The sequence below is a fragment of the Nilaparvata lugens genome, chromosome 4, assembly GCF_014356525.2.
Source record: "Nilaparvata lugens isolate BPH chromosome 4, ASM1435652v1, whole genome shotgun sequence".
NCBI classification, from domain to species: domain Eukaryota; kingdom Metazoa; phylum Arthropoda; class Insecta; order Hemiptera; family Delphacidae; genus Nilaparvata; species Nilaparvata lugens.
Genome location: NC_052507.1, coordinates 5,099,270 through 5,127,075, shown reverse-complemented (window position 1 = coordinate 5,127,075; position 27,806 = coordinate 5,099,270). Strand labels below are relative to the sequence as shown.

General features: G+C 32.6%; 1 protein-coding gene across 1 annotated transcript; it reads left to right on the top strand.

The window, feature by feature from the left end:
* Positions 1–110: 110 nt before the first annotated feature.
* Positions 111–27,806, top strand: LOC111043545. Its single transcript, XM_022328529.2, has 11 exons — positions 111–609; positions 7,695–7,799; positions 8,560–8,628; positions 10,388–10,441; positions 12,088–12,249; positions 15,658–15,847; positions 17,631–17,706; positions 19,804–19,962; positions 22,057–22,100; positions 25,205–25,366; positions 27,563–27,806. Exons 2-10 carry the CDS (start codon positions 7,761–7,763, stop codon positions 25,342–25,344), a joined length of 933 nt encoding a protein of 310 aa, XP_022184221.2. The 5' UTR covers positions 111–609; positions 7,695–7,760; the 3' UTR covers positions 25,345–25,366; positions 27,563–27,806.

Below are 27,806 nucleotides of genomic sequence, written 5' to 3'. Positions count from 1 at the left end.
AAAGCAATACTTTCCTTACCTATGGTAATAGGGCAAGGAAAGTAAAAACTTAATTCTTGTGAATCTTGAAGACTATTGATTTAAAGATCATCATCTGTTTCATTTTCCCCATTGAAAACTTTTATGCTTGCATGACCAAGTACTTTAGCATTAGCATTATAGATAGCATAAAAAATTTGATCTAAAAATTTTGATTGTGATGAATTTGAATTTATAAAATTGAAGAAAAGAAAGGACGACTCAAGATTTACGTTGTTTTTCATTGCAAGTTATTTGAGAAATTAGTGAACACTAGTTTTGCAGAGTAAATCTATAGATTTTTCTCAGGTGAGAGAATGGGCGTTCATCAATGAAATAAATATCTAAAAGCCTTATTTTTTCAAATCATCAGCTGTTTTTGAATTAGAAGGAAATTATTTGATTGAATTCTATTTACTCAAACATCTATTGCAAACCAGGTTTCCACACCTGCACCGGTTTATTTCATTATTTTATTTCAAGAAAAATTCTACGAAATTGAACTTATTATAAAATTCAGTCGTTAAATGTCTTCAAAATCTCCGAAAATTTGATTAATCTAACTTCAAAATTAGTAACTTGAGCGATCTGGTGAGTAGTTTTTGACATTTTGGTAGGGTGTAGAATTTATGAATATTTTAGCATAGGTTGTTCATTTGCTATGGTACTTATTACAAGATTGACAAAGAATGGGTCAGATTTACAATGGTTTTCTACATTAGTCTACAAGTGGTTACTACAAAATTAGAATCCACCAAATAAAATCCAGGTTGAAAAGAATTCTAGAACACCAAACATTAAAACTCTTCTTTTCTATAAGAACTTAGGTTTCTTTTTTAAGCTTAGCATAGGTTGTTTTTCATAATTTAAAAATAATTTGTTTATAAGCGACTATCGTTTTATTCAGTTTTCATCATCACTAGGTTGTTTTCACTAAATCACTACTATATAGAGCATTTTCATTATATCCGAATGAATACGGAAAGAATTCCATTGAGCGAGGTAGGCCAAAAAATATGTATGGCCAATGTTGGAAAAGAGATGGTTTGCGAAAAGATGACTAAAGATGGTGGAGGGGATGCAAGAAACAAATCTAAGTTGCAAAATCTTGCGAAAACAATAGGCATATTTCTAAGACATTTATTCTTATTTTCGAGCTTAGTTTAAGAATATACTAAAACTGGTTGAATGCTTGAACCGTACGTATTTCAAGTGCTTTTTAATGAAAAATATTAAAATAATAATTTTTGTAATGCCAAGCTATTAGTTATAAGTTCATATATATATTGTCACAAAGTGAATTTTTGTGACTGATAGAGAGCCGTTGTCTAGTGTAAAATTTAGCGAATTTATTTTTTTTTAGAATAAGAATAGGGTCGACTGCCAGATATATTTTGTTGGACTTGTAGTTGTGTATATGCATCATCACCATCGCTGTCAACCCCTATAAATCATCAGCAACAGATTCATCCTAACCAGAAAGTTCCAGATCTTGTTTGCCACTCTGAGCGTTCTCGTATCTTGTATTGCATTAGCAGCACCCGTATCATCAAAACGATAAGCGGCTACCGAGTCGGGTCAGTATCGTTCTTCATGAAATTTCTGGAATAGAAAGATTGTTTACCGGCCTAATTTAGTGTAGTAATTAGTATCTTCGTCATCATTAGCTGCACCCTTAACATCAGGAGCAGCTGAGTCAAACCTTGTCACGACCAGTGGCATGATCGTCTTTTCAGACTCCCATTGGTCGGCAATCTCTTTTCCCCCGGCCGCCTAATTTTCAGCGACCCGGTGCTGCTTCAGGGAAACCTGGGAGAGAGTCAGTTGTTTGGTGGTTGAGCGTGAGATCGGGTCGCGAATCTCCTCATCTCCTTACGACGTTCCTGGTACTAGTTATTTCTAGGGGAATTATTCTATTTTGTGTTAATATAGAATATTGTAGGACGAGTTCCAGACAACTCGAAGTTAGAACTTCCTTGTGGGATTTCCTTTCTTGTCGGCTATTTTTCCTAAATTCGTATCACTGGGGGTGAACGAGTTATCCTTGGTTTTGAAACCTGTAAGGGATCTCAAGTTTGTGCTACAAAATAGTTGAGTGGGAAATTTAACTAGGCTCTTATAGTGGATTATTTTTTGAGTGCTTGATTTATAAGTCTCGAATCTGTCGCTTCACGACGTTTAAGTTTAATACGGGAAGTGGGAATCGATTCGTTATTCTCCGTATCAGTATCCACATCGATTCAGGTGATTGTAGAATAGAATAGAATCTTTATTGCAGCAATATCTGAGGTCATCAGATACAATACAAGTGTCAAATATATACAACATGATACAAAATAAAAATATATTACATCAGTAAGTTACACTATCAGTACCCTATGTTAATATGTCACCTGATTTTCAACTTATAACCGAATATTCCTAGCTAATGTATAAAAATCTTCAATCTTGTTTAAAGGGTTAGCTGCTAAGAAACGTTTCATATGAATTTTAAAAGTTCCATTCTCCATATTTCTAAGATCTTCAGGAAGTGAATTAAACAATTTTATTGATAAAAATAGAAATGTTTTTGTGTACTAGAATAGGTATACCGATAAGTAGTCAAATTACCCCTATTTCTAGTGTTATGGCTATGAACTACCCCCTGCTCCACAAACTTCTCCAAATTCTCCTTAACATAAATAAGGCTCTGTTGAACAAATATTGAAGGTAGAGTCAATATTCCCAGAATTTTAAAATGCTCATCACACTGTGCTCGCTTAGAAAGCCCACAAATCAGTCTGATAGCCTTTCTCTGTATTCTAAAAAGTCTACCACTGTAAGCTCTGGAACCCCAAAGTATGGTGCCATATGACAGATGAGAATTGATGTGAGCATAATAAATCACCTTTAAAACATCCAAACTGACATATGACCTCAGTTTTCTAATTAAGAAGACTCCCTTATTCAGCTTGCTAGCAACAATGTCAATATGCTGGGACCAACTAAGGCAAGTGTCAAGTTTGAAGCCCAGAAACTTTGCCTCTTTCTCCTCATTCATAGTCAGTCTTCTATTATAACTGATAGTCAAGTTCTGAACTTTATCAGAGTTTACACATAATAAATTTGAATTACACCAGCTTTCGATCGAATCGGCCAAGTCCTGGGAAGCTTGACTCAATGAAACTACTGTGGGAAAGCTCAGAAAAACACACAGATCATCCGCAAACAAATAGCTTTTGGCTGGAGGGTTTACAATTGTTGGTAGATCATTTATATAGACGATGAACAAAATAGGCCCTAAAATAGAACCCTGAGGCACGCCATGGGAGACAGGTAGATACTGTGACTCAGATTCCTCAAAAACAACCTTCTGGAATCGATCCCCCAAATAAGATTCTACCAGTCTCAAAGATCTTTCCTGGAAGCCATAAAATGCAAGCTTATCTAGCAACAATTTGTGCGATACAGTGTCAAATGCTTTTGACAGGTCAAACAATTTAGTCTGAGTAAATTTCTTGTTTTCCAAAGAATTCAGACAATCCCTGTATAGATCAATTGCAGCTCTAACCGTATTTCTCCCAGTCCTATATCCAAACTGAGAATTGTTGAAAAGATTGTTTCTTTCGAAGTAATCCACAATTTGATCATTTAGAGCCTTTTCAAGTACTTTTGAAACAGTAGTGGTTATGTTAATAGGTCTAAAGTTATTATAATCTGATCTACAGCCTTTTTTATATATGGGCAGAACTTTATTCATCTTCAAGCTTTGTGGAAAAACACCTTCAAGGATTGAACTATTAACTAAGTGTGTAAGAGGATCTATAATATAATCAAGACTGAGTTTAAGCATCCTAGGACTAATGTCATAGACGTCTGCACTATTACTCCCCTTCATTTTCTTGAGTATATTAATTATGTTATCTGTTTCAATCAATTCAAATTCAAATCTGGACGTGGGCGCACAGTAACCAGCTCTCAAAAAGTCCATTGCACTATGACTGCAACTTTTACTTTCAACTTCAGCTACAATTTTATCTATGTTTTCTGTAAAGAATTTGTTGAACTGATTTGAGTTTAGTGAGCCTTTTTTAATCATTGACTTGGATTTACTCAGTTTTTTAATTATACCCCAAATTGCCCTGCTCTTGTTTTTGGATTCAATAATTTTTTTGTCATTTTGTGTCTTCCTTAGAGTCACTAACATGTCTTTGAATTCCTTTTTTCTAATTTTATACAGAATCTTTATTTCATTATCACCAGTATTAAGATAAACATCATAGAGCAGATCACACATATTATTGATATTCATTAATTCAACACTATAGATTTTGCCTGGCTTAGGAGCTGTTGTCTTTAATTTTACAGTCTTCAATGGAAATGTCAAATCCACAATATTCTTGAGTGTACTCAGGAAAAAGGAGGTTTTTAGTTCTAGATTGCCATCTCTATATAGGTCCGTCCAATTTATTTTATGTAGCAAATTTTGAAAATGTATAATACTGTCACTGTTGATGTGTCGAATAGTTTTGGTTTCTGTGCAATTGCTTCCTGAATGTTTTGAAAATAATCTTGTTTTAAATGTGAGAGCCCAATGATCTGAGTACCATGTCTTTTCAACCCCACATGTAAAAGAACCTTCACTGATGGTAGTGATGATATTGTCAATACAGGTTCCCCCATTAGATGAATTAGGTCTGGTAATATTGTTATAACTCATCGTCAATCCAAAAGAAACAAATAAGTCCTTCAATTCCTTAATATTATTGTCATTGCTTATAAAATCATAATTGAAATCAGCACATAAAATTATGTTATTGGCATATTTCAAGACATGTTCCAATATACAACTTAGTCTATCCAGGAATATGTTAAAATTATTGTTTTCAGAGTTTGGTCTATATAAAGCTAAAACTATTGTATTTGAATGCACTAAATGGATAGCTGTCGCCTCTAAAACCATCTCTATTGACATCTGATTTATGCTTTCAAGCCTTTCAAAATCTAGTCCATTTTTCACATAGATCAGGCACCCCCCATGTTTCCTGGTGACCCTACAATAAGCATTCCCAATTGTAAAGCCATTAATTCCATACAAGTCAACCTCCTCTGACTCCAACCATGTTTCAACTATACAAGCAATGTCCACATTCAAGTCTTTAAGTTGATATTCAACAGAGTCAAGCTTATTTCTGATGCTTTGAACGTTCCAATGGAAAATAATAGTATTAAAATTGTCGTAATTCTGATCATTTTTATATTTAACTTGATTACCTGAGTCAACAATATACTCTATACATGGATTTCTATGTGCTTTGCTTCTATGTTGTATGTCAGGACTGGTAGTCCGTATATTCTTCCTTCTCTGTAGTAAGCTGGCCTTCACTTTAAAGAGTAATTTTTCTCAATTAAATTTTTATTCTTGTAGGGAAATCCTTGTCCTTTTTAAGAATAGTTTTTCTCAATTAATTTTTATTCTTGTGGGAAAATCCCTGTCCTTTTTGAGAATAGTTTTCTCGATTAATTTTTATGCTTGTAGAGAGATTATTATCATTTTTAGTAAATTTTCCTTGCTTAGTTTTCATACTATAGAGTGGCCCTGTATTTTAACTTTGCTTAGCAGTTTCTGACTTGCTGTAATTCCTAGAAGGAAGATTCTAAAATCCTTCTAGCTCTCAGGTACAGCTTGAGGACTTCCTCGCCGAAGTTTCTAGACTGTGGCATCCTTTCTCTTTTTTTCTCTTAACTTTCCCTATTCTAAAATCCTTCTAGCTCTCAGGTACAGCTTGAGAACTTCCTCGCCGAAGTTTCTAGACTGCGGCATCCTTTCTCTTTCTTTCTCTTAACTTTCCCTATTCTAAAATCCTTCTAGCTCTCAGGTACAGCTTGAGGACTTCCTCGCCGAAGTTTCTAGACTGCGGCATCCTTTCTCTTTCTTTCTCCTAATTTTTCCTATTCTAAAATCCTTCCAGCTCTCAGGTACAGCTTGAGAACTTCCTCCTTGTCGAAGTCCTAGATTGCGACATCCTTTCTCTTTCTTTCTCTTATTTCTTCCTGTTCTAGAATCCTTCCTGATCTCAGTTTCAGATTCGAGATCGTCCTAGTCGCGGGTTTTCAGACCCGCGAATCCTTTCTAAAATTCTTAGAAACCTGTCTTCTTCAATAGCAAATATTATTTGCTGGTTTTCCCTGTGGGAAATTCACGAATTTTCCCGTGATCGACCGTAGAGATCGATTTTGTGGTAGTCCTTAGACTGGCAATTACTTGGAAAAGCCCATTGAAATCTTTTCCTGAATTGGGAGTCTCTGACTCGATATTTTCCTTGTGGAAAGTCCTGGAAAAATCCTTTCCTATCCTGACAACGACAGACTGTTGCCTTCCCGATAGTATACAGACTGTGTCTGTGAAAAATCTTTTCTATCCTCTTATAATAGTCGACATACTGACTATTAATTTAAAAGCGTTTCGGACGATTGAGAGTGATTCCCATACCCTTAAGGGCAGTCACAGATTGGCCCTTAATAACCGGCGCGCAGTCACCAGATTAGCGCGGAAATCCTGTTTAGCAGTTCCAGAATTGCTGAAAATCCTTTCGCAGCTGCAGGCTCGCGATTCAGAAATCCTACACCTAAAACCTTATACTCTAAACTTTAATCACCATACAATTGGAATAGGTATACTGTGTTTAGCGGATTATTGAGCAGATATTTATTTGCTGTAGAGAATAATAATTTTATTATTGATTCTGAAAAAAATGAAATTAAATTAAAAAATTCTTTATTAGGCGGAGTTAGGACTTTTAAGTCCTCTCTACCACTCAACCTCAATATACCGTATTCTCTGTACCGTATACCCTATACCTCAGACCCTGTACCCTATTCTCTATAGCTTATACCCTAAACCGTACCCTGTTTATCTATATCTCGAACACCACTAATAACTCCATAGTTCCGTCATACCTTTACCCCATAGCTCTCACCTTAAACCCCATAGAAAAACCCCATCCCGGGCTTGCAGGTACAGCTTGCTTGCCGTCAATTCGCAGATGGTTCAGATTGCGTACTACCTTTATAAATAGAATTATTGGTAGGGATCTGATAGTCAGATCCGTCTCCTTGTATAGGGTTATCTTAATCTCTTTTAACACCCACCCTGTATTCCAAAGGCCGAGGGCCGAATCGGCCAGTAACGGCACGGGCAAACACTCATCCTCTGAAAGTAAAAATCTCGCGAAAGAAGCAGAGGGTAAAGAATCAGGATAGGGGGAGAAGCGTAGGTCCGGTGTCTCCACCAGTCAGTACGGCTACTGACCCCGACCCATATCCGACTGTAGCTAGTCCGCGTTGTAGCAATACTTCGCAATTAGAGGGTGGAATAGGGTATTCTAATAATATATTACTTGGTACTTTTTTCTCTTATTATTAGACATTTTATTACCGTATTCCATATTTCTAAAACTTTTATATTTGTTATTGTAATTGAACAAATTAAGTGCTTACAAAATAAAATAAACGTAAAAAAATCATTGCAGGCCCATAATATTGGCAGTAAATATTGTAGACTCAGACTCACAGTTTTTTTTTTTTGTAAAATATCACAAAATATTTCATACAGTAGGCCTACCCTCATGGTTTTAATAGTGAATGACGAGCAATTTAAATAAACCATTTTAATAACAAACTTTATTTTGTTTCAGATAAGATTGAATGAAACAAAAATGTAATGGGTCTTTATATGTGCAGGATAAATTATTGTCTGTAACATGGAAGTAATAGCGGAGGTTGATAAACCTCCCAAAAAAGTAAGTGTATGGTATAGATAAATCAATAGATATATTTTATTAATTCATGCTTGGACCTCAAATAGAGTTTTTTGTCATAATCTAAAGATACAGTGATTATTTCAATGTCAATTCAATCTCTGAAAATAACAATGTAGACTAAAATATTGAAAATTTGAAAAAACTTATTTAGTTTTACTTTCAAAAGTTTTAGACCCAGTTGCACAGAAGCCGGTTGTATTTTGATAATAATTGAATTCCATGAGAACCAAATCAGAGAAGGCTTTTTAGAAAGAAGGCTTCTCTGATTGATTTTTGTGACAGTTTATTACCGTATTCAAATTCTAATTGAATTTATTGCTTGAGACACATTACTCTATATAAAATATTGTACAGGCATTGTCAATATACATAATTGCATTTATTGCTTGAGACACATTACTCTATATAAAATATTGTACAGGCATTGTCAATATACATAATTGCATTTATTGCTTGAGACACATTACTCTATATAAAATATTGTACAGGCATTGTCAATATACAATCACAATTGAGATTTAACAGACTTTTTTGCAACCTGGACTTTGAGCTTTATTTGTTAGTTTCAGATGATTACATTATTGTATAGTTTTCAACCCAATTTTGCCACTAAATTGTTTTAAAAACATCAGTAAAATACTGAATTTTCACAAGTTTACATTACTGTATTATCTGTAACCTTATTTTGCCACTAAATTGTTTTAAAAACATCAGTAAAATACTGAATTTTTACTTCCAGAAATGGATTTACAATCCAGGAGGTAAATGTGAATGCTCATGTGACTCCGGGGATAAATGTGGAGTGAAGGTACGTGTTGTGTATTTTTAGCTTTTGACTGATTTATTGATTCTCTCCTAGCAATGAAGTCTAGCCGACCAATTTTTTTTGGAATTTGAGGTGTCAGCTCACACCTCCCCACTTCATAGAATAGAATTTATTGGTTGTTAGGGGGATGTTTGATCCATTCAATTTGCTGGAACGTCAGCTACAGTTAGTGGCGTCGAATGTTTCTTTTAAGTTGTGTAACCTGAAGCAGAGGAAACTAAAACTTACGATTGTTTTATTTTATACCGGAAGCTTTTGTTGTTATTTGCGTGTTGTGAGGAGATCTAATAAGAAATATTGTACTGTAGACTGATGAAGGTTTTAATTTTTCAGTTGATTTAAGCTTGTGTGTTTATTGATAGAGTTTTCATTGAATAAGAACAAGTAATTGATCCTTTAAAATTGTGTAGTGGTCTTGATAAGATAGAAGTAAAGGATTAAATAATTATGTCTCAACGGTTAATGAAAAAAATGCATATTACAATTAATCAAAATAAATAAAAAAGACTAAGAAATTGTCAAAAAACCACAGATTCATTGATACTTAGAAATACCGGTTTCGGTTATTACATCATTGCCAATCTCTGATAAACAAAACAAAAAAAAGGGAAACATTATAATTAAATTATTTGAGATCTAACATGAGCCTGTTTGTAATATCTGTATCTTTCAATGGTTAAATATATAATTCGACATCAATAAAAATAAATTAATAAATTTACATCCAAGTCTCATAATATTTTATTAACAATGTTATTAAATTAGAATTGAACTATTGTATAATTCTCATCAACAGATATGAGAATAAATAATAGATTGATTTCATTAGCATTCAATTTGGATTTTTGTTCAAACATATCAAAAATTCTCCAAAATAAATTCATTCCTATTTATTTATAGAATAACATCATAGTAGGTACCCTTTTTTGAAAAGTTTTAAATATAAAATAACATATTAAAAACGCAAATTAAAACAACTAGTTTCGATGTTTCACATCATCTTCAGGTTTTAAGAATAAATTTCAAATAAACGTTTTTTTAATAGTTTTGTTATTCTAAATACACAAATCGAATTTGAATGGATTTCAAGAAAATGTATTCCTACTAATACTGCACTATTCCTATCGTACAATGATCCTGTAAAATAATATTCTTTACAGAAATTTATATATCAAAAAATAGTAAAACTGTCAACCACAACTTTGAGTTGAAAAAAATAATCAAATTAATAATTTATAGAGAATTATTGTTCTTGACTGATATGTAATAACATAGAGGAAGGATGAGCGATAACTATTTGTTTGTCTCTGGTAATAATGGGATTATTGTCTAATGATTATTAATATAATAAGATATATTTTTTTTAATACAAAATAAAAAATATTCTTCTTCAGGTATTTTTGAGAACCAAAATTGACGATGTTCTTGATAGTAGGCTATATTATGAAAATTACCTTCACAATCCAAATTTTTCACAATTCAAATTGCTATAAGAAAGATCTTATCCATTAATTTGACAGGAGAATATAAACACCACCATAACAAATTGATTTTATGATAATAATATTATAAATTTTATTCTTTCTATGTTTCAATAATATAAATTTGTTGACAATGAATCCCATGCTATTCGAAAGCATGCTCCAGTCAGTGAGTCAATATTTATATTTGCCTCAATTATTATAGTATGCAAGTCGTCATTTCAATGATAAAACTTTATATAAATTCTCTATAATTTCAGAAAGGAGTGAGATACCTTCAACCTGATATTCCCGCCTCATTCAAACCAAAATTGGTGAGTTAGAAAATTATTCTTATTATTCAATACAAACTTTCTAGTACTAGCTAGAAAGTATCCATGAATAATCTAGGTATTATAGTGAGGTCCACGTTATAATGGCAGTGTTTGATTAGCAATAGTATTGCCATCCTTGTCAATCATTCAACAAAGCGGATAGCGCTATCTCTTTCTTGCTTTGCTCTGTTGTCAGATCGTCTTTTAACAATGTAGATGTGGCGACGTCCGTTTCATGCTGGTATCGCACATTTTCAAGCCAAACCTCAAGGCTTTGGCTTGAAAATGTGCGATACCAGCACGAAACGGACGTCGCCACATCAAATAATTTGAGTGCTTTTTCACTTTAAAGTTTTATAAAATTTAATAGTGATAATAATAGTGGAAACAAGATGGATAACCAACAACAAATTCATAATTAACAAGATAGCAATCTTTGTTATAAAAATTCATTATGAAATTATTGAAAAATATAATTTTTAGCTTAATAAAATAAAATTGATTATTATAAACGAGAATGAACTGTTAATATTTCATCAATAAACCTTTATCAGCTACCGTCTATAGAAGGCATTATTGACAAGACAGAGGATCGGCAACGTTGTTCTCCTATCTTTCTCCGCTGCCATTATAACGTGGAACTCACTATAGACTATTTCCTGTAATGAATGAACTTCAGGAAATATTAAACTGACTATTTTATAGCTATTTATCACTAAAACTAAAAACAGTTGTGAAGTGAAAAATGCACTTCATTCAATATTTAATGCACTGAAACAATATTTAATATAAGTTTTTGTAGCCTAGTTATCTGTGATATATATTTAGTGTAAGTATAAATACATAATAAAAACAAAAATTACTCAACAATTTTACAATGGTGATTTGAGTGTGATATTTTTGTTTTTTTATTTTGTTTTCAACCGTCAAAATTTAAAATCTCAGTTTTCGTTTTTTTTTTGAGTGAAAATGGACTAAATTTTAGTAAAGTGAAATCATAACAACGATTTTGGACTTTTAAAGTGTTATCTAAATTTTGGAAAGAAATAGTACAAGAAGTATCCTTAGTTTTTCTTTCCCAATCAGTACTTCACTGTAAAAAATATAAATAAATACGGTAAATAAAAAATAAAATAAATAAAAATATGAAAACTTGTACCGTAGGACCCTTTATTATATAAAATATTACAAATATAAAACATCAGAGAATGTGAGTGTTTTTTCACTTTGAAGTTTTACAAAATGTAATAGTAATAAAATATCAAGTTGTAATATTTTAAATAATAAAGGGTGCTACAAGTTTTCATATTGTTTTTATCAATTTGTAAAGAAGTAGCCCATTCAAGTGAAGTATTTTCATAAATACATAAATAACTAAATAGATAAAACAATATAAAAATCTTAAAGCATCCTTTATTTAAAAAAAAAAAACTTTAAATAGTTTAACAACTAGTGCCGGTGATCAGTTTATAAACGACGATGGTGTGATCACCGAAACTAGTTGTTAAACTATTTTAAAGTTGTTTTTTTTTAAATAAAGGCTACTACAAGTTTTCATATTGTTTTTATTAACTTGTGAAGAAGTAGCCCATTTAAGTGAATTATTTTTACAAATAAATAAATAACTAATTAACTTGATGTTACAGGTGTATGCAGGCAATACGACACCAGTATCTAATGACACAATTTATAAAAATTCGTTTATGAAATTTGATCCGAATGCTATCCGGAGTAGCAAAGGAAAGCCATGTCTTCCGAAAGGTAGCATTGTTACAGCTGGAGACTTCAGCTCTGACACTACAAACAAGGTAAGATCTTCAAAATTTACTTATTTTGTCATGTACAATTATATACTGTAGAATAATATGTATGTAAAATAATATTACATATTTTTAAATATATATATAATTATACTTATCAATTATTACTAGTATTTCTGTGAACATTAGACCTCACGCCCAGTAAGTTACATTGACCTGTTATGTTTTCTCAAAAATTAATAAATAATTTATCAATTCAAAATGCCTAGAAAAAATCCTAAATAAACAAAGAGCTCTCTGTCCTATCGTACCGTGGCGTGTCGTCCCGGAATGTGAGTGTGAGCGCTGTTATCAGGTCTGGCTGCAACTGTCTACAACGTTGATGGAAAGATACAATTTCCAAGAAGTTCGATGTTTTTGAACGGGTAGTATTATAGTCAACTGTCTACTAACGTTGATGGAAAGATACATTTTCAAGATGTTTGATGTTTTTGAACGGGTAGTATTATTATAGTCCACAAGACAGCTGATTTATGATGAATAATTCTATAGTCTGATTTTTACGGTAATATTAGCGTATGAAGGAAACTCCTTTTTCCTTTTATATTATCATTGAAATGCAAAATTTTCAAAAACCCTTTATATACGTCGACGCGCAATTTAAAAAGGAACATACCTGTCAAATTTCATGAAAATCTATTACCGCGTTTCGCCGTAAATGCGCAACATAATAAACATTTAAACATTAAGAGAAATGCCAAACTTTCGACTTGAATCTTAGACCTTACTTCGCTCGGTCAAATACCGTACAATATTTTCAAAGGAAATAATTTAATAAAAATGGAAAGTCTTTCCTTGTAAGAAAATATGAATATAGGTAGCCTTTGACATACAAATCATTAATCCATGTACGTTTTACCATAAAGAAAATTAGCACAAGAAGATATCCTATGGTATGGGGCATTTATATTCTAAATTTCAATTTTAACTCATCCTTTAATTGTATTAGTTCTTTTTCGTGAAGCTATTTGATGCTGGAAGTCTCTCATATACTGTTCTTCATAAACTGTGTTTTCACTCTCACCCCAACAAAACAGTAATAATAGAAAGTAGTCGACTTGAGTTAACAAGAAATCGGTTTTAAATTTGGAACATAAACGACCTATGCCATGGGATATCTTCTTTATTTATATTTTCTCCAGGGTTTTACTGAATTGCACTATCACCCATCAAAACAGTAATAATAGACAGCAGTCGACAATAATCGGCTTGATTTGATAAAAAACTGTTTCAAATTTGGAACATATAAACGATCCGCTGGTGGGATATATTCTTAAGTTACCTATCTTTTCTCTTCGGTTTTACTGGATTGCACTCTCACTCCAACAAAACAGTATTAAAAGACAACAGTCGACAATAATCGGCTTTAGTTATCTAGAAATCGGCTTCAAATTTGAAACATGAAAGACCTATGCCATGGGATATCTTCTTAAGCTACCGTAGCCATCTTTTCTCTATGAGTTTACTAAACAAATGTGTTTTAAAATTTGAAACTCTGAGCTCTTGTTCTAACAAAACCTAAGGCAAATAATCGGCTTCAGTTATCAAGAAATCGGCTTCAAATTTGAAACATGAAAGACCTATGCCATGGGATATCTTCTTAAGCTACCATACCCATCTTTGCTCTATGGTTTTACTAAATGTGATTCAAAATTTGAAACTCTGAACTCTTGTTCTAACAAAACCTAAGGCTTTGATATTGAAATACAGTAATAAAACACTAAAATATTTCTAAAAATATCACGGATTTATTAAAAAGTTACAAACATGTTTAAACATCTATGATGTCATCTGCAGTGTGATAATTCAAAACTGAAATGATGTATCATGCTCTAGTCAAGTCAATTCTGCAGTATGGCATAGTTGTTTGGGGAGGCTGTTTCAACTGTCATATTGCTGAATTATTTGTAGCACAAAAACTGATAATTAAAACTATATTAAGCAAACCCAGGCTCTATCCAACGGATATGGTTTTTAGTGATTTTGAGGTCATGACTATACGTCAATTATACATAAAAACCGTAATTGAGTACTTAATAAAATATAGATCCGATTTTCCTCTCACAATAAACTCTACTCTTAATTATTATAATCTAAGGGCCACTGCTAACAAATATGTATCCTATAACACTAATATTGAATGTATAAGGAGGCAATTAATTTACATAGGTACTAAAATAATAAACCTCATTCCAAATCACTTTCTCATGCTGGACAATAAGATCAGCGGAAAAATTAAACTGGATATAAAAAACTGGACATACAGTAATTTCTTCTTCCATTTAGATATATGACTCGAGATTTCTGCTCCAGCATTTTTTTTTCATTAGTTTTTTCATTTTTCAGTGGACTCGCTTACCTTTATTTTGAGTACCTATTCCTCTGTTCTCTTCCTTCCCCCCATTTCTCCCTTCCTTTTTTCCTCATTACTTCTCTTTTTTGCCTGCCTATTACATGGGAAACCATAGTTGGCTAGGTATCTTCCTCTCTTTTTTTTCTCTTCTCCAACACACCCAAACACTAAGCCCATGGTTTTTTATATTTGTAACATTTTATTGTGTTTTATTTGTTTCGTAAATCTTTGTAATTTTGTTTTGTCTTGTTTTGTGTGTTTTTAATAAATTGAAATTGGAATTGGAATTGGAAAACTTGAAATTTTTCAATTGAAGATGACACCATAAGTGTTGAAACATGTTTGTAACTTTTTAATGAATTAGTGATATTTTTAGACAATATTCTAGTGTTTTATTATGAATTAAAAATATAAAAGTGTTATAACATGTTTGTAACTTTTCAAAACATTCTTGATATTCTTAGACAATATTCTAGTGTTCTATTATGAATTAAAAATATAACAATTTTCTATCACTTATAATTCACTCTATAATTATTTATATCAGGATTTCTCACCTAAAACAGTAATTGAACCACAGCTCTACAAGCCCCATATAGCGGCCCATTTGGAACTTTAGTTGTTTGTAAACAAACAGCTGAAGATGTGGCTGGTAAAGCCACGAAATCTGGTTCTGTATATAGGCTATTATAATAATTTATAATAATAAAAAGTGGTTGACAATTTAAATTTGTGTTTTCATTATGGAAACGTACCACAACATCACTCACAACACACCCGTGCTATCGGATGGGCACGTTAAACTGTCGGTCCCGGCTGAAGTATGACAGTCGTAAGGCCCATTGACGGCTTAAATTATATATTCAGGCGGTGGGACCTTCCCGCAAGGGACTCCCCACCAACAAAAGCCATACGAATTTACTTTTTACTCACAACACAACTGTAAGGAACTATAGTTTCTGTATAGGGGATACTATGATATCATTCTATCACCATGTATTTATGGTTTATGACGTAAATTATTCGAAAAACTTGTGTTACAGATGAGCTACGGAGAGTGGAAAGGATACCACCGCCAGCCGAAGATCTACCCTAGAGATCACTGCCTGATGGGGGAAGGACCTCTCCAGGATATGACCACAAACCGACATGACTACATGCCTAAACCCATTGATGTAGTTGACAAAGTGAAACAGCCTGGATGTCTCGGATTGTCCACGAAACCCATGGAAAGTAAGGATATAGAATACTAACCCTGATACATTTAATTATTATCAAACGAAAAACCCAATTAAATACTGTAAATCACCCCGAAGACTTCTGCTACTGCAAATATTGACAACAGGGTGAACAGCTTGATGGAAATTCGATGAGCGCTATTATACAAAAATTATTTGTCAGCCCGGGAATACAGTCCCTGATACATTTCCTCAACCAACAAAATATACCTGTCATTTGTGATTTTATTTGTAATTTGTAAGTAGTAATATAAATTCACTCAATCACTTCTCGAACAACAGTTCAGCCAGATCTTTCTTGTGTTATCTGATATGTTATGGCCACGTTAAACTGTCGGCCCCGGCTGAAGTACCGTGGGCGTAAAAGGAAAATGCACTAAATCCAGTTTTTCCAAACTTTGATTTATCATTATTCTTTAATTAATTCTATAAACTATGGATGTTCAATAATTATCAAACAAATGGAGAATATTTAATTTCACTTTTTGTGTAGTTGAGAAGTTGATATTGTGGTAATTATTCATATTGAATGAAAAAGACTAAGAAATTGTCAAAAACCACAGATTTATTGATACTTAGAAAGACCGGTTTCTGCTGCTTTTGTATTTAGTTTTAGTTTATCAGAGATTGACAATAGTGTAATAACCGAAGCCGGTCTTTTTAAGTATCAATAAATCTGTGGTTTTTGACAATTTCTTAGTCTTTTTCATTCAATATTTAATTTCTTGCAATATGAGATTATTTTGTGAGAAATCACTATAAGGAAATTATGACTGATGTTGAAAATTAGAACTTGATTTCCTGAAAAATCTACTTTTATGGACTTGATGGATTTTCCTTGTATGCCCACAGTATGACAGTCGTGAGGCCCATTAACGGCTAAAATGATATATATTAAGGCGAAGTGAGACCACAAGGGACCCCCACCAACAAAAAATCATACGAATTTACTTTCTATTCAATAACTTATTTACATAATCATTTTCACTTACAATGACATACTAGTATGCAGTTTCATATCTCTTTTGAAAACTTGATTTTGCTTGACAAGAAATTGTAAGGTGAATTTCGACAAGCTGAACTGGCTTAGTGTAGGTCCACTGTATCTGAAATGCTAAATTAATAATTGTAAATAAACTGCTTACAAGTTTTCAAAACAATTTATTTGACAAATTTGGAATAATCTTGATAAATTATTAGTTATCATCAACGTATCATTCTCTCATTAAAGGTTTTATTATTTTTACAAAGCTGCTACAATTTTCACAGTCATTGAGTACCGTATTTATAATAACATTCATATTCTTCACAATAACTCTTGTTGCAATAGTTACTATTCAAAACAATTCATTTGACAAATTTGGAATAATCTTGATAAATTATTAGTTATCATCAACGTATCATTCTCTCATCAAAGGTGTTATTCTTTTTACAAAGTTGCTACAATTTTCACAGTCATTGAGTACCGTATTTATAATAACATTCATATTCTTCACAATAACTCTTGTTGCAATAGTTACTATTCAAAACAATTCATTTGACAAATTTGGAATAATCTTGATAAATTATTAGTTATCATCAACGTATCATTCTCTCATCAAAGGTGTTATTCTTTTTACAAAGTTGCTACAATTTTCACAGTCAGTTAGTAGTCTATATAACATTCATATTTTTTACAATAACTATTGTAGTCTGCTGCAAGCCATCATTTTAGTGTTAAAACTTGATGAAATATTGTCACTTTATTGATTTCCATTTCAATTTGATTTTATTTTCAGCTCGAACAACCAATAGCTTGTCGTATTTATGGCCAAGGGAGCACGAGTCAGCGGTACCTTTCAAACCAGATGCCAGGTTGGTGATATTTTTTCTGAAATAAATATTTGTATCTGAACTCAACCCGTCAAGTGTAATACCTATAATATCAAGTAAATATTATCATAGAGAAACAATAGAATAAGTAGATATCCCATGGTATAGGGCGTTTAGGTAGCAACTTTTACTGTTATCTCAAGCCGATTATTGTCGATTTTTACTGTTTTGTTGGGGTGAGAGTGTATGACCGGCTCAGTATGAGAGACTACCAGCGTCACACAGCTTCACGGGAAAGAACTACGTGGACTATCGGCTCTATACCATGGGATATCTACTTACGCTATTGTTTCTCTATGATATTATTGAACGAAGTCGACTAACAATATAATATCATAGAGAAACGATAGCGTAAGTAGATATCCCATGGTATAGGGCGTTTAGGTTGCAACTTTTACTGTTATCTCAAGCCGATTACTGTCGATTTTTACTGTTTTGTTGGGGTGAGAGTGTATGACCGGCTCAATATGAGAGACTACCAGCGTCACACAGCTTCACGGGAAAGAACTACGTGGACTATCGGCTCTATACCATGGGATATCTACTTACGCTATTGTTTCTCTATGATATTATTGAACGAAGTCGACTAACAATATAATATCATAGAGAAACGATAGCGTAAGTAGATATCCCATGGTATAGGGCGTTTATGTCGCAACTTCTACTGTTATCCCAAGCCGATAGTTCACGTAGTTCTTTCCCATGCAGCTGTGTGACGCTGGTAGTCTCTCAAATTGTGCCGTTCATACACTCTCACCCCAACAAAACAGTAAAAATTGACAATAATCGACAGTAATCGGCTTGAGATAACAGTAAAAGTTGCGACATAAATTCCCTATACCATGGGATATCTACTTACGCTATTGTTTCTCTATGATAATATACTATTGGTTACAGGTTGAAGATCCAAACATATTTTTATTCAATTTATCACAATTTCCTGATATTTGCAATTCTAAAAAGTAAGTTATTGTGTATTCAGAAATTACTCGGATTTACTCAGGAATATAAATCTTGTCTGTAATAGAATTATTCTTAGTATATTCTGGATGAGCCAGTTCAATTTCGAGCCAGTTATAGTAGTTAGGTACCGCACTTAAACAACAATATTAAAGTAAAATGAAAGCGATATTGTCTGTTCCACATAATCTATTCAAGCGAAGCTATATGTTTCAATGCACTCAAGTTATTAGACTCATTAGATTCAAACCAAAAAATACCATTAATGCCTTGAGTGCATTGAAATAATTATAATTTGGCTTAAATAAATTATGTAGAACTGACATCTTTTTAATTCTACCCTAATATGGAGAAATGCCACGACATATATTCTCCTATTGTGAGACTATCTACGTTATAATCGAAGTATTTGATCAATATTGGTTTTGCTGACAAAGCAGATGGCGCTTTTGTAGCTCTTCACCGTTGCCAGATTGTTTTTCAACAAGGTAGAAATGTAATAAATTAACAAAACATAAATTCAATCTCAATATTGTAGAAATTCATAATTTAATAATTGAAAAAAAAATTCTTGACGAATAAAAAATAATTGATAATTTCAAACAATTATTACATCAGATATACCGGTATCAGTATCCTCTATAAAAGGCAGTGGTAAGGCAGAGAATCGACATCGCTGTTCTCCTATCTTTCTCCACTGCCATTGACCTCGCTGAAGTGTAAATTTCATCAATACAATTCAATTCAATTCAATTCAATTCAATTTATTAATGTCAACAAAAAATTAATATACAATTCATAGGTACTTACAAACATAAAATAATGAATATTTACATAAAATATCATATTCTAAATAATATTGTTGCATCCCTCTTTAAGCAACCGTATTAAATATTACAAATAAACATGGTATATCAGAATCAAATGTTAGTTTAAGTTGTTAATAATATTGTAGTGGAGTTCTAATATTATCAGAAATATGAATACATAATTTTTGGACTAGTGAATGAATCGAAATTCGGGGAAGGAACAGTTTTGGGCTGTGCCTGTTGGTCCTTCCCAATCATTTTAATGAATTGTGTTTTGTTTATCAATGAATAAATAAATAAATACTTGCAGATACCGGAAATCTGATAATAAGATGTGTGGAGAGACAACACAAAAACTGAGCTTTAAACCATTCGAGCCTCCGAAGAAAGAGGTTTTTCCCTGGCAGAAAAAACCAGCCTATTCCAGCCCACGAGCTAAAATGTGTGCGGAGACTATTTATGGCAATAGGTAAGATCTCATTACTTTCCTCATCATTGCACAGGGACTTACCGTCCAAGCAAGGAGACATTCATTTATAACTTTGACACTTGGAAAATATCATGAGTGCTGAAACTATAGTTGTGTTTAGATAAAAAAGTATAAGGAATGATTTCTATAATAATTGATGCATTTACGGTACCTATACTAATTTATTTATATCAATACTAAGATTACACTTTTATTTTCTATTTTTACTATTGTAATTCATTTATGAAGGCTGTGCAAAGGCTAAAAATAAACTTTCTACTGGTGATATTTTTCAAAGTTTTTCGATTTGTATACTATCAAGCTATCAAAATGAAAAAGTTTTCCCAGGAAAACATTTTTCCGATCATTACTTTTTGAGATATGAGCGCCTAAAGTTTAAATTTTTAGGACAGAACATTTCAAGTTCGGTAAGAGATAAATTCATGAAATTTAGAGGATAGATTCTTCATGGTATTGTTGATCTAGTAAAACAAAAATTTTCTGTAAATATCAATTTTTGAAAAAGTTATTCAATTTACTAAAAATGACCAAAAATAACTTTTAGTTGGGTCATTCTCGGTCACGTTTGGTAAATTAAATAACTTTCTCAAAAATTGATTTTTTTAGAAACTTTTTATTTTACTACCGTAGATCAACAATACCATGAAGAATCTGTTCTCTAAATCTCATGGATTTATCTCTTACCGAACTTGAAATGTTCTGTCCAAAATTTATAAACTTTAGGCGCTCATATCTCAAAAAGTAATGATCGGAAAAAACTTTCCTGAGAAAACTATTTCATTTTGATAGCTTGATAGTATACAAATCGAAAAATATCACCAGTAGAAAGTTTATTTTTAGCCTTTGCACAGCCTTGATAAATGAATTACAAGAGTAAAAATAGAAAATAAAAGTGTAATATTAGTATTGATACAAATAAATTAGTATACCGTAAATGCATCAATTAGTAGATGGTTTATTTTTAGCCTTTGCACAGCCTTAATTTATTAGAGAAAACAATACTATAGTCTGAAAAGAAAAAAACAGGCGCCTATTGCCCAAAACTTCTTCAATTTCCTAATTTTGTCTTAAATTGTCCAAATATTATATTGGTGATAGTACATCTAATTATTTATTATTTAATGTATTTATTTCTGAATATAATTGAATTGAATGTGGACTGTACTTGGGTGTTCTTACGGTGTCAATTTTTGTGTAGTTGAGAAGTTGATATTGTGGTAATTATTCATATTAAATGAAAAAGACTAAGAAATTGTCAAAAAACCACAGATTTATTGATACTTAGTTCACTTCTTCTTCATTTAATTCTTACGGTGTACTTGGGTGTAATTATTTTCAATTGGTGGCTGATTTGTTAACTTTCCTCAATAAAAATTTGTATATTATTATATAGCAAAGTATTTATTATATATGAGTAGCAAAGTGATTTGCTAAATATAATTTTTGTGTTTCCCATTCTACCATGTGGAAGAAAGTATATGGCTTTTCCACCTATTCAATATAGCTCAATAGTTCTCTTGACATTTCTCAAGATAAATTCAATATCTTAAAATGAAATCTTTGAATAAGATTTATTTCTCAATAAATTTCTCAAGAAGCTATAGCCTTCTGAAGAATTTATTTAAAATTCTCACTGAAATCTAATGTGGAATACTGCAGTGAGCTTTAAATAGGCTTTAAATGATGAAAACTTTAAATAATTTATAATAGGCCTACCTACATCTTCCATAAATCAGCAGCCTATGTGCTTTTTCATTCACATGTCTTAGGCTCAACTCACACTTACGCGACTCAGGTCGAGAAGAGACTCGACCCTAGTCGAGAGCACGGTATATAGAAGAAGATTAAGTATTTTCATCTAAATACCGTGGTCGAGAGCATGTGTTTCCAAATGGTGACACTCGAACAGTCGACTCTAGTCTCCGCGACTGTCACCATTTGGAAACACATATGCTCTCGACTAGAGTCGAGTCTCTTCTCGACCTGAGTCGCGTAAGTGTGAGTTGAGCCTCAATCATCATCTTCAATTTGCATTGTCTTATCTGAGATATTTAATCAAAAACATGTTTTCAGCTTCTTTCCACCTGGACAGTTCGTCGAAGACACTGCCTGTTCAGGTAAATCACTACAGAATAATTAGATCATCATAGTAAAGTAAATTTGTTGGTGGGGAGTCCCTTGCGGGAAGGTCCCACCGCCGGAATATATAATTTAAGCCGTCAATGGGCCTTACGACTGTACTACTTTAGCCGGGATCGACAGTTTAACGTGCCCATCCGATAACACGGGAGTGATCTGGTTAAAAAACTTATGGTATTGAGAGGGTTTGAACCCGGGATCTTTATGCTGCTACGCAAGCACTCTATCCACTAGACCACGGATCACTGATCATCATAATTTCCATCTTTATCAATATGCTTCATAAGTAAACAATCTTATCTTACATTAAGGTTGATATGGGATCTCTCGAATAGCTTAATTAGGGAGGAAACTAACGGAATAGGGGAGAAAAGGTAGCATAAGAAGATAACATGGTATTGGTCGTTTATGTTCCAAATTTAAAGCCGATTTTTGTCAAATCAAGCCGATTACTGTTTATTATTATTATTATTATTATTCATAGTTGAGAATGATATGTATGTATCAATAAATAAATAATAATAATTATTATTATTATTGAGAGTGTAAGAACGGTACAGTAGAAGAGGCTACATGGTCACAAATCTTCACAAATATCTGGTGTGGCGCACTCTCACAACTTTCCTTGCCGTTATGAAAATTGATCACCTGACGCTAGTGTTCCCGCGCATCTCAAGTCTACTATTCAAAGATCTGAGCCAGCTGGTGACAGGACAATAACGCTGGATACACACGAGATCTGCTATCTCTTCATAGTGAATGATTTAATAGAATCAACAGTTTGCAATTGAATAATCACATTTTCTCAAATTTCAAGCTTATTTTCAATTTTAGGTGAAAATGTTACTGGACATTAATTGAAGAGATTTTCATGCTCAATCTTTTCCACTCAAAATTTTTCGTTTAAATCATATCTGAGACCTGATAATTGAAAATCTAGAATCAAACTTTGCATAGATGGGGCGGAGCTCCTGAAATATTTACAGATATGGGACTTGTGGCAGTTTATATAGCTTATCAATGACTATTTTAGGTATGAATTTGATCGAAATCGTTGGAACCATTTTCGAGAAAATCGTGAAAAACCCTGTTTTTGACAACATTTTCGCCATTTTAGCCGCCATCTTGAATTGCATTTGATCGAAATTGTTCGTGTCGGATCCTTATAGTGTAAGTTCCAAATTTCAAGTCATTCCCTTAATTGGGAGATGAGATATCGTGTACACAGACGCACATACACTCATACACACACACACATACATACATACAGACCAATACCCAAAAACCACTTTTTTGGACTCAGGGGACATTGAAACGTATAGAAATTAAGAAATTGGTGTACCTTAATTTTTTTCGGAAAGCAATACTTTCCTTTTACCTATGGTAATAGGGCAAGGAAAGTAAAAATCACTACTGGGAATATCGGATTGAGTAAACAATTACATTTTCAATATAAACGCCCTTTACCATCAGATATTTTTTCATGCTTCGGCTGAAAGAGAACATGAAGCAAGTTTCGGCTGCTTAAAAAGCGGTCGTTAGCGTCATGTCAGAGGCCCTGAAATTAATCAGTTACGACCTGAAAACTGACACCAGACCTGAGTCAGCCAGGTCACTCGATATTATTATTATTTTTCTCTATGCTAATGGCTTATTACCTGCTTTATGAATCTACAACATTAAATGAATAATACATTTTGATTTGTAATTAGTTTTTAGACAGACTACACAATAATTATTGAAATTGAAATACTGACTTCCACCAATTAATAATAACATAGCCATCTCTAATAAATGTATTATAAATGTATAAATTCTATACAAATGTATAAATACCGTATATAATCTCTATAAATGTATTAGAGGTGGCTATGATAATAATTGTATGCATTGGCGCCATTTCACCAAACTGCTAGGGGGGGGGGAGCAAAACCAAGAGGTATGGGGGGGAGGAATACCCCCAAAGGATAGAGGGACCTGGGTTTTCCCCATAAATTTTACATTCGAATATGTTATTATATGCTTCATTTTTTTTACTTTTATACAAATGTGGTTGAAGTATCAATACAAACATATACATTATTAGTTTCCATTCAATCATGAAATATTTATTAGAAATACAATCCTACAGAGAGGCCCTAAAGTAGGAATACACTGAAACAGATTTCTTAAAAATCATGGAAAAAGATAAATTTTTCTTTTATAATGACAATTTCAACAATTCAATTGGGGATCATATTCTAATTGGAAAATAACTTTCAGTTAGAGAGCTAAAGATACATCAAGCTGTTCCCATAATTCTCAACAACTCTTCACATACATTTTTGATTGTCTGATTGTGCCCTTTCTTTTGCTTTCACTGTGACATCTTGCTACTTGTTAATTCTCACTTTGAAATTTATTCAATAACTCACTTATTGTGCTCTAATAAATAAGTGTACCCATTATGTATTCAAACTATACCACAGAGAAATATATTTCTCTGAGTAATAATATATTCTTTATTACTCTGTACCCGTATCCATACTTTCAAGTCAATTTTGCTACATTGTTGATACTGTAGAAGAAATAATTATACTACTGCTGTTAAAAAAAAGTATTAAATCATTATGAGACTCTAAGGATTCGTGTAGATAGACCATCATTTTCATTATTTATCTGATCCTTGAGGGGGGCCTAGGCACCCCCCTGCCCCCCCCCCCAAACGGCGCACCTGATTGTATGAAAGTAATCAAAACTCAAGTTTTACTTTTTCACTTCCTGTTTGGTTGTGAAGGAGATGTTGTGGTAAATAGGATTTATATTAAATTAAAGCAACTCGATGTTGTCAAATCCATTATTGAAACAAATTTGAGATACTAGTTCCAATGGTTACACCATTATCAGTCTCTAGTGACCTGGAAGTTTAAACAATAAATTGATGACTGAATTGAAATATTATTTCATGCTCCTTTGGAATAATAATTTTTATTAAAAAAGTGGATTTTTCATAACATTTGAAGTCTCTCCAATTATGGATAAGTTACACATCAATATTCACTCTACAAACTTAATCATTGATGACTGAATAATTATTTTACAGGCTGCTATTGTGTAAAGGACGCTGAATGCTTTGATACAGCTGACAATAATAAGCATAAGACCAACGAAAGCGGTACCATATGTCCGGCCGGATATGATCCTATTCGGGATGGACCCAGACTTCAAGCTACTGAATCATAAATTCACATGAAATTTGCGAGAGGTAATTATGCGCCTATCTACTATAGTGAGGTCCACGTTATAATGGCAGTGTTTGATTAGCAATGGTATTGCTATCCTTGTCTATCATTCAACAAAGCGGATAGCGCTATCTCTTTCTCGGTTTGCTCTGTTCTCTTTTAACAATGTAGAATTATTCATTAATTAACAAAATATGTCATATTAAGGCTGAGCAAAGGCTAAAAATAAACGTTCTACTCGCGATATTTTTCAAAGTTTTTCGATTCGTATATCATCAAGCTATCAAAATGAAAAAGTTTTCTTCGGAAAAAAAAATTTTTCCGATCATTACTTTTTGAGATATGAGCGCCTAAAGTTTAAATTTTTGGGACAGAACATTTCAAATTCGGTAAGAGATAAATCCATGAGATTCATAGGATAGATTCTTCATGGTATTGTTGATATAGTAAAATAAAAATTTTCTGAAAATATCAATTTTTGGAAAAGTTATTCAATTTACCAAAAATAACTCAACTAAAAGTTATTTTTATTAAATTGAACAACTTCTTAAAAAATGATATTTTCAGAAAATTTTTGTTTTACTAGATCAACAATACCATGAAGAATCTATCCTCTGAATCTCATGGATTTATCTCTTACCGAATTTGAAATGTTCTGTCCCAAAAATTTAAACTTTTGGCGCTCATATCTCCAAAAGTAATGATCGGAAAAAAATGTTTTCCGAAGAAAACTTTTTCATTTTGATAGCTTGATGATATACGAATCGAAAAACTTTGAAAAATATCGCGAGTAGAAAGTTCATTTTTAGCCTTTGCACAGCCTCAATTATGAAAATTCATTATTAAATTATTGACAAATATAATTTCTGGCTTACTGAAATATAATTGATTATTTTGGACGAGAATGAGCAGTTAATATTACATCAATAAACCTGTATCAGCTACCGTCTATAGAAGGCATTGACAAAACAGAGGATCGGAAACGTTTTTCTCCTATCTTTCTCTACTGCCATTATAACGTGTACCTCAATATACTATCTATTACCGTATCTTGTGAATATTATTCAATGATTCAGAATCACTGTAGAGAAAAGATAGCATGAGAAGATAACTTTACATAAAATTTGTGAGAGGTAATTATGCGACTACTAACTTGTACATTTTATTTATTCAATCATTCAGAATATTACTATAAATAAAAGATAGCTCATGGTATAGGGTGTTTATGTTCAGAGAAAATATCTATAGTTAGGTCCAACTTATAATGGCAGTGAAGAAAGATAGGAGAACAACATTGCCGATCCTCTGTCATGTCATTGTCTTCTATAGTCGGTAGCTGATACAGGTTTACTAATGTAATATTAACTGTTCATTCTCGTTTAAAATAATCAATTATATTTCAGTAAGCAAGAAATTATATTTTTCAATCATTTCATAATTAAGATGAAATATTTTGTTAATCAATTCTTAATTCTAGATTTTTAAAAGACAGATTTTTTAAAGACTAGATTTTTAAAGATTTTTAGATCTGGCAGCAGAGCAAAGCGAGAAAGAGATAGCGCAATCAGCTTTGTTGAATGATAGACAAGGATAGCAATACCTTTGCTAAACAAACACTGTCATTATAACGTGGACCTCACTATAGAAGATTTTTTTTAGAATAGAATAGAATTTATTGTTTCTCATAAACAACAGTACAATATTACAAGAAAAAACAAAAGATATTTAGCCAAATTTATCAAATGCTATGGATCAAAAATATAACAATGTAAAGCTGCGTACACATACTCGTGCTTCCAACCCGCACCGAGCACGCTCCTCCCTCGTACCACCCACGTACCACCATCGCACAGCAATCGCTCCGCCTCCGCTCTCTACTCGCACCGATCATGAACGTTACGGAAGATGGTAGATCTTCTCGCGTTCCCCGTCGAACCATTGTGCTCGCCGGTCGATCATCAATCGCTCTGCTGGAGTGACGTTCGGTCTTGGAGCGGAACGAAAGTCTGTACGCACCTTAAAAATACAATGGAATATTTCTCATTTAAACATCGCCATATGCAGTCATAATAATTATAATCAAGAGTCATTAGCCACATTTTCCAGCTATGCTAAAAAAACAAATATAAAGAAATATTGATAAATAAATTTTAATGAATTCAGATACTCATTCATTAGTGGAATCTTGCATTTAATTTAAATAATTCTTATTTTTACAGATCTCGTCGAATGCTGCATTAGACCGCGGTGTTACAACAAGGATCATAATAGAATCTCAATAGTTGAACGCCAAAGTGATTCAATTCATCAATAGACCGAGTTTCAACTGTTTCAACGTGTTTAGAGAAAATGAAAATTTAAAATTAAATTTCAAATATTGGAATCATCCAACTTGGAAAAACTATATTGTGGGGTCAAATTTATTGTTTGTGTTTGAAATACATGTAATTGTGTAATGAGAAA